Below are 18061 nucleotides of genomic sequence, written 5' to 3' on the forward strand. Positions count from 1 at the left end.
GCATAGACACTCCCTCACACACTCACACCCCTCTCTTGCACACACACAAGAGGACCTGCAGAGATCCAGAAAAACCGTGGTTTACGAAGGCAATCCATCTGTAATCCTGGACACGGACTGCAGGGCAAATCCGTCGCTGGGTGGATGCACTATTTCTTCTCCCTGGCGGAAGGATCTGGACAAGCTGTCCCTGAGGCACAACTGGTTTCAGGAAAGGGTCTCTGATGCAAAAGGAGGCCAGGCACTGGGAAAAGCAGGTGGCTTACCTCTTCTCCTGCCTCAATGTCCCGGACTGCTCTCAGCAAGAGGTGGGGCCCGTTGAACACAATGGAACAGTTGGGGTCACAGCTGTGATTGAGCAAAGACATACTGGGGGAAAGAGAAAAAAGAGGGTAGCGTCACTCAGCAGACAGAGTCAAACATCTAATGTGACTGACAGGTAAGGCTGACAGGGGATGAGGGACTGAGGGCTCTAGGATAAGTCCCAGAAATGTCACTAGCCCACATCGCATACAGCAAAATGCTCCTCAAGATGGAGATTACTTAGGGGAAGTGTGTTAACAAAAACATTTCTGAGCGCTTTCTGGGCTGAGCGTGGGGCACGGCTGTCTCCTTAGATGGCAGCCTGGACAGCACCAGCCTTTCTCACACAGCTCTGGCCCGCGTGGCCCCTCTGCAGGATGTGCCTGCCTCCTGAAGGACAAGGAGAGTGCTCCCTCTGACGCAGAAAGCTGACGGCATCTTGCTGACGAGATCCTGGAGTGCCGGGGGCCCCAGGCCAGTCATTTTAATACCATGGAAGTGACTTTTTGCCATCTGGAAAGGGAATGAATGTAAGCTGCGCCATACTGGGCAATCCCCAAAAGAACGATCAGGGAGCGCTCGCTGTGTAGAAAGCACTTTCTTAGCCCTTACACAGGTTTCCAGAACTCCAGCACCATGTGAATCTCACGGGGGCACTGAGAGATGACAGGACGAGCACAGAGAAGTCAACGGCTTGTCCCAGGACGCGCAGCTTGGAAGGGGACCGAATTGGAACGAGGCAGAGTGAACTCCAAGCCTCTGCTCTGACCTGTCTTTCTCAGGACCCGACCAACAACCCCGTGACTTACAACACTTGGGAGAAGTAAGAAAACCAGCTGAATTCTCAGGTTCACAACTAAAGATAAGAAGGACTATATTCGTATTTGCACCTTCCCAGCAAAAAAACAAAATGGACCGAGGAGTGACTGCAGTGCTCGTGGAGGGGCGGCCTGGCAGCTCAGGGAAGAGAGTCCCCTGAGCAGCCGCAGCAGAGAACACTTCAGAAGGCCAAACCCTGAAAGTCAGGGGCAGGGGAGTATGCTGAGCCAAAAGACCAAACGACCCCAATGGGTGCAACCCCCTGAGTCTGGTGAAACACCCCTGTGCTTCCGCCCAAGATCAGGGTGGGGTGGGGGATAACCAATTATTTTCAGATTATTTATTTGCTTATTTATTTGAGAGAGAGACAGCACGAGCAGGGAGAGCAGCAGGCAGAGGGAGAAGCAGGCTCCCCGCTGAGCGGGGAGCCTGACGCGGGGCTCCATCCCAGACCCTGAGATCATGACCTGAGCTGAAGGCAGATGACGGACCAACTGAGCCACCCAGATGCCCCAAGGTCATGACCAACTTTTGCTAGCACCCACGATCCCTAACTTCTTACCCCAAGGCTCCCGAGATCAAGAATTTAGGTCTGAGGTCTGCCTCCTTGCTCATATCACAGCATATACTACGGGGTTATAAAATTCTTTCCTTTAAACTTAACACTTTCCATTTTCTTATAATTTATCATTGGGTTTCAAGCATCGCTCTTGAACCAGCTGCGGCAATGGCCGTCCTGACACCTTCCACAAGGTCGGGGAGCTGGGGTGAATTACAGTTGTTTCTTCCAGTAAATGAAATACCATTCGCCATACCTCGGATAGAGGCCAACACCAACTTCCTGCATCTCCGCATTGCAGATGGTGAACGCATTGCAGATCACCTGTGAAAACAAGGGGAAGACAATCAGGATTACCAGAGTCGCCTAAGAAACTTCGCAGGCAGGCGAAAGAACAGAAATGTTCAAAAGCAAAAGTCGGAGTTTGAATACTTTTAGTGGTTGCTTTGCAAAGATCCAAGCCAAACAGGGAGGCTCTTTCACTTGCAAAAGAAGCTGTCTGGGACACACTTTTCCTTAAGAAGGTCAGGTTAGGTGCAGGAGTAGCAACATTCCGCACAAACCTCAGGCTTAAATTAACAGGGCCTGTTAATTTCAATAGAACCCTTTTCTCCCGAGTCACCCAGTCCCGTGACAGGTTCAAGTTTCAGAATACAAATAATCTATTTATTGAGAACTAGACTCCTATCAGCTTGGGTTTTTTTCCCCCTCACCCTGCCTGCAGTTTCCAAATGCCACTGTCTATCGATGAGGAACAGCAGCCTGTCTTTTATTCCTACAAAGAGGGAAGGACACCCCGAGAGAGTCTGTGATCTGAGCTGATGGACGACAAGGAGCACAAAGTCGTTCAGTCCAGCCATGGCAGTTACTGGGGACATGGAAGGGCCTCACCAGCTAGACAGCACAGTCCTGTAGCCTACGGGGTGTGGACCAAAAGGAACAGAAGATGCAATCACTGTGCTCAAGGGACCTCAAAACCTAAGGAAGGCCACCCAGAATCACAGAAAGAGCACTGGACTTAGAATCAGAAAATCGAGGTCCTGGCCACACATCGCTGCCTCAGGCACGTGCTGGGATGAGCAGTGAAGGAATAAACAAAGTTTCTGCCTACATGAAGCTTAAATTCTAGTGGGGGTGGTAGCGGTGATGCATGTTCATGTCAGGAGAAAAGCAAGTGCAAAGGCCCTGAGGTGAAAATCTTTTTAGGTACAGAGTAACAGCAAGAAAGCTGGTGTGGGCAAAGCAGGGCAAGGAAGAAGAAGAGTGAAATGAGAGATCAGAGCAGTAGTTAGACTGTATAGGTGCTTATGTCTACATTGTATTCTAAATGAGACAAAAGGCAATGGGTTACTTCTGAGCCAAGGTGCGAATGATAGGATTTCCCTTTGGAAAGGATCAATCTGGCTGTCGCATAGAGAATGGGCTATAGGAAGGCAAGGGTAGAAGGAGAGGGAATGAGAAGCCCAGATTAGCTTGGAGGTCTGGATGTTGGTGGCAAAAGTGGGGAGAAGTGAGTGGGGCTGCAGTAGGATTTACAATGGACTATCCAGGGGAGCAGAGAGAGTCAAGGATCAGGTTTGAGCGTGGGCCTGAATGTGGGCTCCATGAAGTTGCCATTCATTAACAGGAGCAAGACTGGTAAAGGTTTGGTTGCAGGGAGCTGGGGGCAAGTCCAGATGCTTTATTTCAGCCGTGTTAGATCTGAAATGGCATATTAGACATCCCAGCCAAGACCAAGTATGAGAGCCTGGAACGCACGGCAGCAGCTGGGTTGGAGATAGACACTTAGGACAAAACCGAACAAAGCCCATCAAGAAGAAAGCAGAAGAGGCCACCATAGACTTGAGATGAACCAGGCACCACAAATGGATGCTGATTTACTGTTACAGTTTCCATAAAAGAAAAAAAACAAAAAACAAAAAAGCAACAACGAAAGACTCTAAATCAGGTTTCTAGGAAAGAACATAAAGTATGAAAAAGCGTTCAGTCCTTTGAGACTCCTCCACTGCTCTAAAGAGCTCTCCTATGAAATCTAGTGCAACCTATCATGATTTGGCATTTCCTCTAAAAGTCTGATAAAACTTCAGTTTCAAATCAGGAAATAAGTTGGTGTACACAAATATATTTTAAACACACGAGTTAAATTGCTCTAGGGGCACGTGTTTTGTATTAAGTCACAACGGCGTACTGCCTGCACATATTTATGTACAAAATGGATGGTGGAAATGCAGGACAAAAGACCCTGTGTTTTCTTTTAGAAACTTCACACATTTTTAAATGGGTATGAAATCGCAGGAGAGGAACAGAAACTTTAACATGTACTTTTCAAGCATAATCACGACTTTACCAGCGTTAACCCGCCAATGAAACACTGGATCAAACCAATCAAATCTGTTAACTTTGAATCAAACCAAAATGTAAACATTTTTTTCTCCACTGTGGAGCAAAATAAAAGGTCTTCCCAGAATAGGTTTATCTTGACGGAATTTTTTAAAAGAAAGAAAAAAGAGCTAACATGGGGAAACGTCTGCTTCCTCCAGGAGACTTTGTGGATCCCTCGGACCTAGGTGATGTGCTCAGCCTGTTAGTAGCATTCATCACCCCGATTCGTTATTTACCCATTTATCTGACACCAAACGCAACTCCTGTGTACAATACTCCGAGGGCAGTGATGGTGGCTTCTTGCGTGAAAGACACTAATATAGGATTTTTTGGGAGAGGATGGTTGTGTGGGTGTGGTCCTCAGGGTCCCCAGGGGGACACTATCTAGGACAGGGTCAGAGAAGACACCAGAAGTCAGTCACAGGTCCCCGGTCAGCGTGGAAGAGAAGAGACGGGATGTGGTTCCACACTCTACCAAGGAGTAAGGAGAAGCTCATCTTCCAGCGCTCCTGTCCTTGGGCATCCAGTCTGTTGATATCCCTGCCCAGATCTCTCGGTCCATTCTCGCTCTCCACTCTGCCTCATCTTTTGTTTCAAATGCTTCTATTAGTCCAATGGATGGAATGACAGGCTTAGGCCTCTGAAGAGACTGAGGGCTCGTCTGATCCTCTGCTTAAAATGCCTGGGGTCTGGCACGCCCCCCCGGCCCCCCCGGGTGGCTCAGTGGGTGAAGGATCTGACTCACAATTTCAGTTCAGGTTGTGATCTCAGGGTCATGAGACTGAGCCCCATGAAAGGGTCCATGCTGGGTGGGGAGTCTGCTTGGGATTCTCTCTTTCCCTCTCCCTCTGCCCCTCCCTCATACCCCCCACACCCACCAAAAAAAAAAAAAAAAAAAAGCCAGGGTCCAGACACATGGAAATAAATGTGTGCAAAATGAACGAAGGGGCGATCGTTCCCATATCCCTTGCCTTCCCTCCTACTCTCTGGCATCTTTTCCTTTAACTTTCCTCCCTTCTTTTCCCCTTTTCCTGTTTTCACTGGTACCTGTAGGCTACCCTCTCTCATTCTGCCCCAATCCACAATATAAGTAGGATGCTTTAAAGTCCTACTGAGCCGATTCCAGACAAGTTTCCTCCTTCATATTATTCTGAGAGGCATTGTGTGCCGGTGTTCCTGAGCTAAAACAGTTACTTTTTTTTTTTAACCTACTCCCACTTTTATTAAAAATACTAGTTTTACTCCCTAGTATATCTGTATGTGCTCAAGTGAAAATATGCAAGGAATTTCTCTTTATACCAAGGAGTAAAAGAATGGAAATAAAGCCCCGAAATAAAAGTTTAAACACTTTTCAAAGTTGGGTTTTTTTTTTTTTTTTTGTATAAACAGTTTTCTTAGGAAAGTGCACAGGTTAAACAATTAATGAATGAGGACTTCACACAGATGCTTTTAGAAAAGCATATTAATAGGATTATTTCAATTAAAAAAACAACTTAGAAATTCTTTCTAAAAATTAAAGTATTATGGAGTATTACCTTAAAATATTTATCGTGACATAAAATTAAAACATACATTTAAATTATTTTATAATTATCAAATATAGTTATGTGTATTCTTCACAATATTGCTGTTGAAATCATCAAAAGCCTTTATAATATAACACCGTAGCTTTTCAAGATAGTAAAGCTCTAGTGAGTTGGTACAAGTGATTGCTGAACCTCTGTATTTCGTAAAAAAAAAAAAAAAAACTACTAAAGTAAAATCTCAAGTATTCTATGAAACACGATAAAAACCCTTAACATAGTATGTTTAGAGGGAACATACCTCAACATAATAAAAGACATGTATGAAAAACACACAGCTAACATCATACTCAATGGTAAAAACTGGGAGCTTTTCCCATAAGATCAGGAATAAGACAAGGATATCTACTCTCACCATTTTTATTTGACATAGTACTGGAAGTCCTAGCCATAGCAATAAGACAAAAAAAAGAATGAAAAGGCATCAAAATTGGTAAACAGGAAATAGAATTTTCACTAGTTACAGATGACATAATACTATTTTAGAAACCCTATAAATTTCACCAAAAAAATACCAGAACTGATAAATGAATTCAGAAAGGTTGCAAGATACAAAATCAATATACAGAAATCCATTAAGTTTCTATACATTAATAATGAAGGAGGAGAAAGAGAAATGTGGAAAAACAATCACATTTATAACTGCACCAAAAAAAGAATAAAATGCCTAAGAATAAACTTAACCAAAAAGGTGAAAAGACCTGCACTCTAAAAACTATACAACACTAATGATGACAATTGAAGACCACACAAAAAGAAAGCAATTTCATGCTTGTCGATTAGAAGAATAAATATTGTTAAAATGTCCATATTACCCAAAGGGATCTACAGATTTAATGCAATCTGTATCAAAATACCAACAGCATTTTTCAGAGAACTAGAACAAGTAATCCTACAATTTATATGGAGCCACAAAAAAACCCAAATAACCAACGTAATCATGAAAAAGAGGAATAAAACTGTGGCAATTTCAATCCACAATCCCGGATTTCATGATATTCTACAAAGCTATAGTAATCAAAACAGCATGGCACTGGTGCACAGACACACAGATCAACAGAACAAAACTGAGAGCCCAGAAAGAAACCCACAATTCTATGGTCAATTAATCTTTATCAAAGAAGGCAAGAATATGGTGCTAGGAAAACTGAACAGCTACATGCAAAAGAATGGAACTGGATCACTTTCTTATACCATACAAAAATATAAATTCAAAATGGATTACAGACCTAAGGTGAGACCTGAAGCCATAAAAATCCTAGATGAGAGCATAGGCAGTAATTTTTGACATTGCCTATAGCAAGATTTTTCTACATATGTCTTCTTGGGCATGAGAAATAAAAGCAAAAATAAACATGGGGACTACATGAAAATTAAAAAGCTTCTGCACAGTAAAGGAAACAATCAGCAAAACAAAAAGTCAGTCTACAGAATGGGAGAAGATATTTGCAAATGACATATCAGATAAAGAGCGTGTCCAAAATACACAAAGAACTGATACAACTCAATAACCCAAAACCCAAATAATCTAATTTAAAAATGGGCAGAAAACACAAATAGACATTTCTCCAAAGAAAACATGCAGATGTCCAACAGACCCATGAAAAGATGCTCAACATTAGCTCAACATCAGGGATATACGAATGAGCAACCATGTCACACCGGTCAGAAGGGCTAAAATCAAAAACACAAGAAACAAACAGGTGTTGGTGAGGATATAGAGAAAAAGGGACCCTCGTGCATTGTTTGTGGGAATGCAAACCGGTGTAGCCACTGTGGAAAAGTTTGCTCAAAAAAATACGGAGTTTCCGCAAAAAAAAAAATTAAAACTACAATTACTGCATGATCTAGTAATTCTTCGGCTAGGAATTTACCCATAGAATATGAAAACACTAGTTCAAAAACATACATGTACTCCTATGTGTACTGCAGCATTATTTATAATAACCAAGTTATGAAAGCAACCCAAGTATTCATCGGTTGATGAATGGAGAAAGCAGCTTTGGCAGGTATCTACAATGGACTAGAGTTGGGGGAAAATGGATGGGGAGACAAACCATGAGAGACTGTGGACTTTGAGAAACAAACTGAGGGTTTTGGAGGGGAGGGGGTGGAGGGTAGGTGAGCCTGGTGGTGGGTATTGAGGAGGGCATGTACTGCATGGAGCACTGGGTGTGATGCATAAACAATGAATTTTGGAACACTGAAAAAAAAAATTAAATTAAAAAAAAATAAATATACTGAGAAAACAATGCACTATAATTATAACCCCCCCAAAAAAAGAAAAAGAAAAAGAATGAAATCTGTCTGTTTGCAACAACCTGAATGGATCTAGAGAAATAATGCTAGGTGAAACAGGTCAGTCAGAGAAAGATAGAAATCATGCGATTTCACTTATATGTAGAATTTAAGCAACAAAACAAGGGAACAGAAAAAAGAGACAAGTCAAAAAACGAACTCTTAACTACAGAAAACGCACCTGATGGTCACCAGAGGGGAGGTGCGGGGGTGGGTGGGGTGGGCGACACAGGCGATGGGGATTAAGGAGTGTGCTTGTCCCCATGAGCACTGAGTGGTGCATGGAGTTGTTGAATCACTGTATTGTACCCCTGTAGCTAATGTAACACTGCATACTAACCATACTAGAATATCTACATATAGAAAATACAGGCATCACATATAAATATTCTAGAACCAAATTTTTACATCATTTGGTTCAGGTTCTAGGTCCAGAAGCTGACATTTGTGTTCTGCGATTAAAAGTTCCCCTGTAGCAATCATACCGAAACACAAAGTGAAGACTTCGGAGAGTTATTTTATACACGGTTGAACTTCACGTTTTTCTCTCAAATTTTCTGAACTGGAAGCTCTTTATTGTAGCAGCGGCTAAAATAAGGTATTTGAGACACAAGGGAAAACCACTTTTTAACGGCAAAGCTAAAGAGCCCTAAGAAAACATACCACCAGTTCGGAACAGAGTCCTTCTAGAACGCTGTAACAGAAGAAGCCATCCACTCCCCAGCACCCGCTCGCCCTCACTACTCACTTCGACAAAGAACTTGGTCCGTGTGTGGATAGCCACCATAGCTGGCTTCGAGCCTCCCTTAATGAATGCTTCCAATTTCCAAAGGTACAAACTTTAAAACATTTAAACAAAAGGGAACTCAGTTTCTAAACACAACCATCAGGCGGTTTTCTCAAAGACCATCTCCATCTCCTTTATTTCTCTATTTAAGGCATAAGGAGAATGTTAAGGCACAGAAATGTGACACTACAGAATTTATTAATTAGAGAGGCTAAAGGTAAATTTTCTTTTTTTTTTTTTTTAAGGTAAATTTTCAACAGAGAGCTTACTGCATATCATTTCATAGAAGGAAAAAAAAAATAGGGAGAGTTGGCACATATGAAAATCCAAAGCAATGGTTTTTGTATAAAGTAACTATTTCCCCTCCCCCACTACCCCAGCACCATTAATTCTCCAACTTAAGAAGCACGATAAGATTTCAGTCTGGGTACATTATTCTTCTCTGTGCCATATGACATTTTATTAAAGACAACTATTTTTTTCAGAATCTTCTCATAAACCTCAAAATATTTATTTATTTTTTAAGGATTTATTTAGTCAAGAGAGGGGAGGAGCAGAGGGAGAAAGAGAGAGAATCCCAAGCAGACACCTCGCTGAGGACAGAACCCAACTTGGGGCTTGATCTCAGGACCTTGAGATCATGACCTGAGTAGAAACCAAGAGTCAGTGGCTTAATTGACTGTGCCACCTAGACACCCTTAAACCTCAAGAGATTTAAAATTTTACTCCTGATTGATTCTACCTGCATGTCGAATATGGAGCCATCTCTCGTGATTCAACCCTGGCCTTTCCCAATACCCTACTCCCTCCTTTGGTCACTCTTTTATAACCTTTCGCTAGCCATGAGAAAGAAAGGTGTACAATCCACCACCCAGAAGAAGAACGGGAGGGAACCAGGCTGGGGAAGGAGGTGAGCTCGGGCACGAAGAGGCAGCAATAATGACAAAAATCACAAATCCCAGAATTCCAGAAGGTTTACAACAGGAAGGGTGTTTACGCGTCTTTTCCATTTCAGTCTTTAAAAATTGATGGATAAAACAGGTAGTGCAATATATTTCCCCTTCCCTGGGAAATAGCTGGAGAGGCTCCCCATCTCATCGGCGACCCGGCTGTGAACTGGGGTGCCCAGCCCCATCACCGTGCTCCCCCAACAGACAGCCTTGTGGAGTCGGGCCTTCGGAAGTTTTCTAATGTTTCTGTCACAGGCTCTTCTGTTTGTAAACCTAAGGGGCCCCTGACTGAAGACAGCAAGCAAGGATGCTGGAAAACATAGAACAACATAAAAATGGTAATTCTATAAATGTGACTCAAGATGCTCCATTATAATGACTTTTATCTGGAAGAAATTCTCCCATACCACCTCAAAATGTCTGTAGTATTTAGAAAAATGCTAGAAGGAGAGCATATAATGAGTATGTAATCTTACTTTTGGCAGCTGGCATGAAAACTATTAAAGTCTCCAGTGTGTTATTTGAAATGAGCTTGCACCTTGCCCTCTAAAACCTTCTCTTACTTCGTCACTTAGAAATAACATGAAAATTATAAAATTTAATTTAGCTGGTTTTCTATTTTTTTTTTAAGATTTTATTTATTTATTTGACAGTAGATGGAGAGGCAGGCAGAGAGAGAGAGAGAGAGAGGGAAGCAGGCTCCTTGCTGAGCAGAGAGCCCGATGCGGGACTCGATCCCAGGACCCTGAGATCATGACCTGAGCCGAAGGCAGCGGCTTAAACCACTGAGCCACCCAGGCGCCCCTTAGCTGGTTTTCTAAAGAGTAGATTATAAGAATGGTAAGCATCAAGTTTTAAAAGCATGATGCTAAGGCCCAAACCAAAAATAATTGGATGTATGCTGATAGGATTAAAAAATTGCTGATTAAATATTGATAAAAAATATTCATTTAAATATTTATAAATAATCTAATTTAAAGCAAGTTAAACCATGGGTACCACTTGTTAAATGGGAAAGCTAAACATCTGTTTTTATGTTATACGAATATTATTAAAGATTTTGCAAATGTACTTTATGATACAAACTAAGTAAAAAAAATAAACAATCTAATTTATGAACCACGTCTTTACTACATCCCATATCACAACACACTTGGACATGTGTTCTAGGCCCTGCATGTTTAAATACGATCTGTTTCCACAACGGTAATGGTGTTGGTCACGTTTCCAGCTACGGTCACAAAGAGTGCACACTAGACACACCAAATGCTCAACCACGACTTGCAAAGGCTAAAATCAATATCAAGGCCAGTGTCGTAAGAGAAGGGATACTAGTCCTAAAATCGTGCTTCCTGTTCTAGAGTGTTCCCAAGTTGGAGCTACCAAATGTTAGCAGGTTCACAAAATGAAGGCCTTTCAGATAACAGGTCTGTCTTCAGAAACCCACCCACATTTTCATTTTCCTATGGGCTTTCCTCACGGCAGAGCCCATGATATCTTCAACAACTGTCCCTGGTAAGAGAAAGCAAAACAGGAACAACAGTCATAAATTTGTCCATTGTTCTTTGTTCTTCCCCTCCGGGTAGTTCCTGGCATTCCACCTCCTTATATCACTCAGTTGATGAGAAAAGCATTGGCAACAGACGCCTGTCAAGTGTGTATAAAAGTATAAAAGCTCTTAACAGGGTTTCCATCGTGCCATTTTGCTCCCACATCCCGAGGCTCAGAAACACAATGATATTCTTAAATAATTTATTACAGGATATTGTTATAATTTCCATAGCTCTGCCATAAGCATCCTTTCTGCAAAATGCTTCCCACAGTCACGCTCCTGGCCAGAAAGTGTATTATCACAACCAGCTCAACTTTCCCCTCACAGAGAACACTTAAGGATTCTTCTGTTCAGCTCGAGTCTCTACAAATGTTCTCTTACGTGTAATCTAGTTTTGTGATTCTCTTTCCAGGAGAGTGGAGCAAAACTCTACCCCGAGGCAGTAAGGTACTCTGCTCTGTAATGTTTCCCCATGGGAGCACTAAAATCCAAAATGCTGGCAGCCCCTGACGGAGACTGCACTGGGCGTGGCACCAGATCCGCCATGTTTTTCCATCACGGTAATGGAGAAAAGCAAACTACAGGAAAAAATGTTCCATGTGGAAGATAAAACCAAATATGAACCAACTGCTTCGCACAATCCTCAGTGAAAGATTCCAATGTGAGCCCGGATCACTCTCTGTAGAAACTGAGGTGAATATTCTTTCCAGGAGAAATTCTGTCAGGCAAGAGGATGTCATGCTGAACCTACTTGCCATTGACACCTCAGGGAGTGACTGTCACACGTTAGAGCATAAGGAGAGCACATGGCACATCTGCAAGCTGCATGGGTGTGGGTGGCGGTGCGGGGGGGTTTGTTCTGGGAACTAGCAGCTGGGGCACTTTCTGGCAGACAGTGGCAGGAGATAAGGAGGCACCTCAATGGGTCAATCCTTCTGGGAAGGCCCGTGCACACCCAGTCCCTGAGACTGCAAAGGAAAAGAGAAGAAAAAAATCATGGTTTCATTCCCCACCACCCCGAGTTTCTCCTGACGTAGTTCATAAGTGTCCCTTTCCTGCTTCCTTCCAGCCACTCCTGCAGACAGCCAGGGACACAAAACACACCGGTGGGATTTCTACTTGATCATTTGTCTCTGCTGACAGCACCGTGAACATATCCATGGTACTCTTCCCAGCCTCTCTCCTGGCCGGATTCCTGAGCCAGCCCCTCGATAAAGCAGCAGCATGCCGCCCCTGCACCCCTTTAGTGGTGACCTCCAGAGAGTCCCACGGGAGGTCCCCTCCCTGGATCAGTGTTCATCAGATGTGAAGACAGGAAGGAATCTGGAAAAGCAGATTAAATATATCTTTTGAGATACGTTGTTAAGTTTAACAAACTCTTCTCAGGGGCGTCTGGGTGACTCAGTCAGTAAAGCATCTGCCTTCGGCTCAGGGCATGATCTCGGGGTCCTGGGATCAAGCCCCACATTGGGCTCCCAGCTCAGTGGGAAGCCTGCTTCTCCTTCTCCCTCTGCTACTCCCCCTGCTTGTGCTCTCTTGCTCATGTTCCTCTCTCAAATAAAAAAACACCACCAAAAAACTCTTCTTAACTAGTTCCTGGGGCTCCTAAGTAAGAGAGCAAAACAAAAGCAGGGGTTTAATACAGATGAGTCCTGGCCTAGGTGGGGGAGGCCGTCCCTGCATCTGGATCTGGTCCTGACCTAATTTTCTCATTTCATCTCTTCTCTTGCCCACCTGCACTATTTTCCACACTTTCCACTCTTGACACCTGTGTCAGGGGCGGCCAGTCCTTCCACCTAGAGTGTCCCCTCCCTTCATCTCCTCAACTCCCATGATCCTCTAGGGCCCAACTCAACACTTGCGTCCTGCAGGAGCCACCCAACTGCCTTGCTGGGGGAGGGGGGCTCTCTGGCTCATGCTCCCTAATTGCCCACGAATCTACTCCCACATCTTACCCTGTAGGTAACAATTTTTTTATATTTGATTTCCAAGAGAGTTGAAATTCTATTTTATGACTCCCCCCTACACAATCCAGCTCAGACTGGTCTAACGCACTGAGCACGCTCAGAAAATGTTTGCTGAGTGAATGTCGATGGACAGAGTACATTTGGTACGAGTGACTTTCTGATGTTAGCCTTTGTGACTTCTACATAGCACTGCTAATAAACCAAGGCAACTGTCATTACGCGACAATGACAAAAATCTCCTCTTGTCCTTCTCTCTTTCCCTCCTTCCTTTGTCTCCCCCTCTGCACTCCTTCCTACAAGCACTCACTCAGGGACCTGCACAGACCAGGTTCTGGAGCTATAGGAAGGTGTCAGCACTGACCCCGCGCTCTGAGACGCTGAGACGCTGAGACCAGCCGGGGACACGGCAGCACTAGGCAATGAATCACACACACGCCACGCCGGAGCCCAGCAGGGACAGGTCAGGGAAAGGAGGCCCTTCAACCTGGACTCAGAAGGATCACCCCACTTCTTATGCCTTCCGTGACCCAGTGGGAAAGCATCAACTGAATTATGAATTCTGGAAAATGTTTTCCTGAGATTGAAGAAAGTTGGCATAAGCTTCATACCCACACAGACTACTGTGACTTCCAAAAGCGGAAGGTGGTGACATCTGATAACAGCAGACGTTACAAAAGTCAACCCCGAGAAGTAAAAAGAAGCGAGACATGAGGTTTTGCCATAGCATGTGGGAAGAAATACATACCCATGGCATTCCCTGTTTTTTTTTGTTTTTTTTTTTAAAAAACCTTATAAGCCTCTAAAATGTGTCCTGTTCCTAGTTCACCTCATTGCAAGTGGAAAGGAAGGAAAAAGCAGAACGATATCAAAGATAGTCATGCCTAAAATGCCAGGATGTAATTCTTACCCTGAAGAGCCAGAAAGGATACATAGGGAGGACTGAACGCAGGGGCGGGGGCACCCAATGAGGGGCGCCATCAGGAAGTGGGGGAGGGTGGCAGGGGTGTTGGGACCCAGTGGCCCCTCAGACTTCTCTGTTACCGCATGCTGAGGCCACCTGAACGTCACACCACCGCACCCGCTGTTTCCAACCAGGGCAAAGCCTCCCAGGCGCACCTGTCCTGCCGGAGGGAAGAGCACGGGCGCGCCCACGGTGCCCCATATCGAAGCCCTGCTGCTTGGCCGTCTCCTCGGGGCTCTAGCGCCCTCGCAAGGGAGCTCTTAGAACAGTGTCTTTACTGGGGCGCCTGGGTGGCTCAGTCAGTTAGGCGCCTGCCTTCGGCTCAGGTCATGATCTCGGGGTCTTGGGATGGAGCCCTACATCAGGCTCCCTGCTCAGCGGGGAGTCTGCTGCTCCCTCTGCCATCCCCCACTTGTGTTCGCTCTTTCTCTCTCTCAAATAAATAAATAAAAGAATGGTGTCTTCATTTTTAAGGATGAGGAAAGGAAGGCTAAGGGAAATCAACACACCATTCTAAGGCTCGATAGTCACCTGCCTTCACACAACAGCAAGACTCAGTTTGTCAAAGTAACCTTCCCAGCAGAAAACTCAGCCCTTGAAGGAATTATACACAAGGCAGGCTGGGGAAGAAAGGGGTCAAGCGCCAGGAAAGGTCTGGAACGGTGCTGTGCTGAACCATGCCTTTATTCACCCATTCATTAACGGCCTATTTTATACAACAGGCCCAGGCTCTGCACTGGGACGGAGGGAGAAAAATCTAGCCCTTTCACCCGTTTGCCTAGTGAAATAAGAAAGTAAAAACATGTCACTTTCTTCTCTAATTCTGACAAATTTTAGCCTTTCTCAGCCAAGATAATTTTCCTGGCTATTGGCCGTATTTCTTTGTAGGTCGCTCCATCAGGAACCTAGCTGCAGTAGCGCAGGGCAGCGCTCGAATCTGTCAGGCCAATTCAGGAACACATGAGTCTGTGGCTCGTGCATGGCCCTGGGCGGCACGCTGGCCTCCCCACAGTCTGATCGTCGGCAGGAGGAATTGCTGGCGATGACCGAAGACCAGCTGGGAGATGGGAAGGAAAATGGATGGCCTTTGAATTTTCCACTCTCCCACTGTCTGACTGCAGCCCGCCACCATTACCAAATTAGTGCCACAAAGAGAGGGATATTCCCTCCCTGGGGCAGGCTGGAAAGATAAATCAGCTATAGAAGAGCAAATGGCTCCAGGAAGAAAGAGCAAATGAAGCCCAGACACTCTGTCCTGCGAATGTCCCCGTATTTGCAGGAAGTCACACACGGGGCCATTAGAGACAGAATTGCAGGGACGCCTCCCCACCCACTCTGGCCATTCTCCCGTCTCCCCTCAAAGTAAACGTGGTGGTTTTCGCTTTCACGGGCACCTTTTGCCTTCCCAGCTGATCACATTTTTGTAAAAGATTTTACTTAATTATTTGACACAGAGAGAGAAAGAGAGAGCGAGAGAGAGCACGAGTTGGGGGAGGGACAGGAGAGAGAAGCAGGCTCTCTGACGAGCAGGGAGCCCCACATGGGGCTCGATCCCAGGACCCTGAGATCATGACCTGAGCTGAAGGTAGACGCTTAACCGACTGAACTACCCAGACGGCCCCACCTGATCAAATTTAAGAACATCAGGGAATTAGTATTTTTATGTGGGGTGCCATGTGCTATATGACGTGTCTGCATTTCTGTATTATTGGCCAATTAATTTTGATTAGGAAGAACCCAGAAGCAAACAACCAGAATTTACCAGAAAGCTGTAAAGCAGAAAAGCTATGAGAATTAAATGAGCTACTATTGCACACAGGCCTGGGAAGGGCTCCTGGCACACAGACAGCTTAGTGAATAATAACAAGATCGTTATCACCAAAGTTCATCAACCGTAAGACACACTGGATAAAGAGTAAGTTGCACTGCGTTGTTCCGATCTACTAAGAAAAAACATGAGCAAACTATGTCAGGCTAGCTGTTGTGAAGTGGACTTCACTTCCAGGAATATAAAACTGTGAAAAAAATACATAGTGTGGATTTCACGAAATAGCGCATCACTGAGTGTATCTCCAGGTTGTGGCAGAACAGAAGCCATGCTCTGCGTAACTGAGGTGGGGGACCGGACATCGGCATCGCCTCAGCCGCACCAGGCCCCGAGGCTCCGGCCACTGCCCTGAGTTCCTCCACCCAACAGACTGGGCTGCCCTCCCCCACTCTTAGCGTCACCCAAACTCGTCCATCACCGCTCCCGGCTCTTTGCTTTCTCCAGCCTCTGAGCCAGTTGTCATAAAATGGATTATCGTGAGTCACTCAAAACCCAAAATACAACCTTGATCTAAGGTTCCATGGCTTGTGCCATGTTCACAGTCTGGCCAAATTTGCCCAGACTCTGGAGGTGACTCAATGCACGTGGTTCCCAGCATCTTCTTTCAGTACTGAGTTAAGCAGGGCAGTTTCCTTTGGAATAGAGTTTTAATCAGTTGCTTTAAAACCCAAGTTCACATTTCTTTTCCCGCCTACCACACAGCTCTCTCTAAATAACCACGGGAAAGCACTTGGGAGGATGGTTTGGGTAGAGAAGATGGGTTTCAAAGCCATCCCGACACCGCACAGACAGGTCCTGAATGTTCCGGAATTTGAACTGGTTATTTTTCACTGACAGCACTTGAAGACCGTTAACATATATGGAAACTGAAGAAAGATCTATAAAGACATATACAGAAACCACACAGGAACTAAGCCAAAATGGGGCACAGGGTTTCTGTACTCCATGTATCACCCGCAATGCCAAGGAGCAGGTGGGTGCTCCCCAAAACACCAGCCAGGGTCCGTGGTGGCCAGGGGCCTGCTGTATTCCTTAACTATACAAAAATATGACCGTGAACTGCTCGCCCCAAACGTCCATGATGCAAAAAACACTCTTCAGGTGCTTTGTAAAATATTTTTTCATGATGACAGATAAATCCTAACTACTAAAAGTCAGAAGGGAGCACCTAGGTGGCTCAGTCGGTTAAGCATCTGACTCTTGGTTTTGGCTCGGGTCATGATCCCAGGGTCGTGAGATCGAGCCCCACATAGGGCTCCCCACTAGGTGGGGAGTCTGCTTTGCTCCTTCTCCCTCTGCTTCGGCCCCTACCTCTGCTAGTGCGCTCTCTCTAAAATATCATAAATAAATCTTTAAATAGATAAATAAAAGTCACATTATGCCTGTGGTCTAACCATTAAAACCCCTCACTTCTTTACACTGTCTTTTATAATGATTACTCTCAGTATTACCCCCTGAAGAAAAGACACCCAAACTTCCTGATTTGTGGGGTTCAGCAGTGTTCCTACCACTCCCCACCACAAATATAAGAGGTGGGTTTTTTTTTCCTAGGTTATACACAGATTTAATTAGTTCCTTTAAATAAAAAAAAATAAAATTCCAAATGATTCTTTCTTTCCCTCCAGCCTTATTTTGCACATTGCTCCTCATTTTCCCCCAACATCTAAATGCAAAATAGAACATATTTGCTGAAGGAATTAGGGTTTGATAATTACAGCAGGCATAACTTAATTTGCATACGTGAGGTTTCCAACTTTGAATTCAGAGACAACGAATGGTGTAACAGCCCAAACAAGAATTAATCTGCTGTTTCTAAAAGAGATTTAGTGAATTACCAACGGTGGTTAAAGAAATGCTGGTTTCAAAGAAAATAGCACAAATGCTCCTAAGTAAAGATGATTATGGTAAAGCTTATTTGGAGGAGAAAAAATAAACCATAGCATTATCTGTAAAAGCTAACCCCAACGAGCTGAAATGCAAGGGTTGCTTCGGGACATGGAGAAAAAAAAAGAAACTGAAGGAAAACAAGGCATGAAAAGAAAGGAGGATTAAGAGAACAATGAATGAGTTGA

The 18061-nt window shown here is 44.5% G+C and overlaps 1 protein-coding gene across 2 annotated transcripts in view; it reads right to left on the reverse strand.

Moving 5' to 3' along the window:
- Positions 1-18061, reverse strand: part of SMYD3 (SET and MYND domain containing 3) — a 709956-nt gene that overhangs the window by 149577 nt on the left and 542318 nt on the right. For both annotated transcript variants that reach the window (XM_032317688.1, XM_032317687.1), the window contains exons 6-7: positions 1938-2005; positions 267-369 (exon numbers count right to left, since the gene is read on the reverse strand). In XM_032317688.1, coding sequence (XP_032173579.1) covers positions 267-369; positions 1938-2005 — 171 coding nt within the window. The remainder of the gene's footprint in view (positions 1-266; positions 370-1937; positions 2006-18061) is intronic.

Source organism: Mustela erminea, chromosome 17 (assembly GCF_009829155.1).
Source record: "Mustela erminea isolate mMusErm1 chromosome 17, mMusErm1.Pri, whole genome shotgun sequence".
Taxonomy (NCBI): domain Eukaryota; kingdom Metazoa; phylum Chordata; class Mammalia; order Carnivora; family Mustelidae; genus Mustela; species Mustela erminea.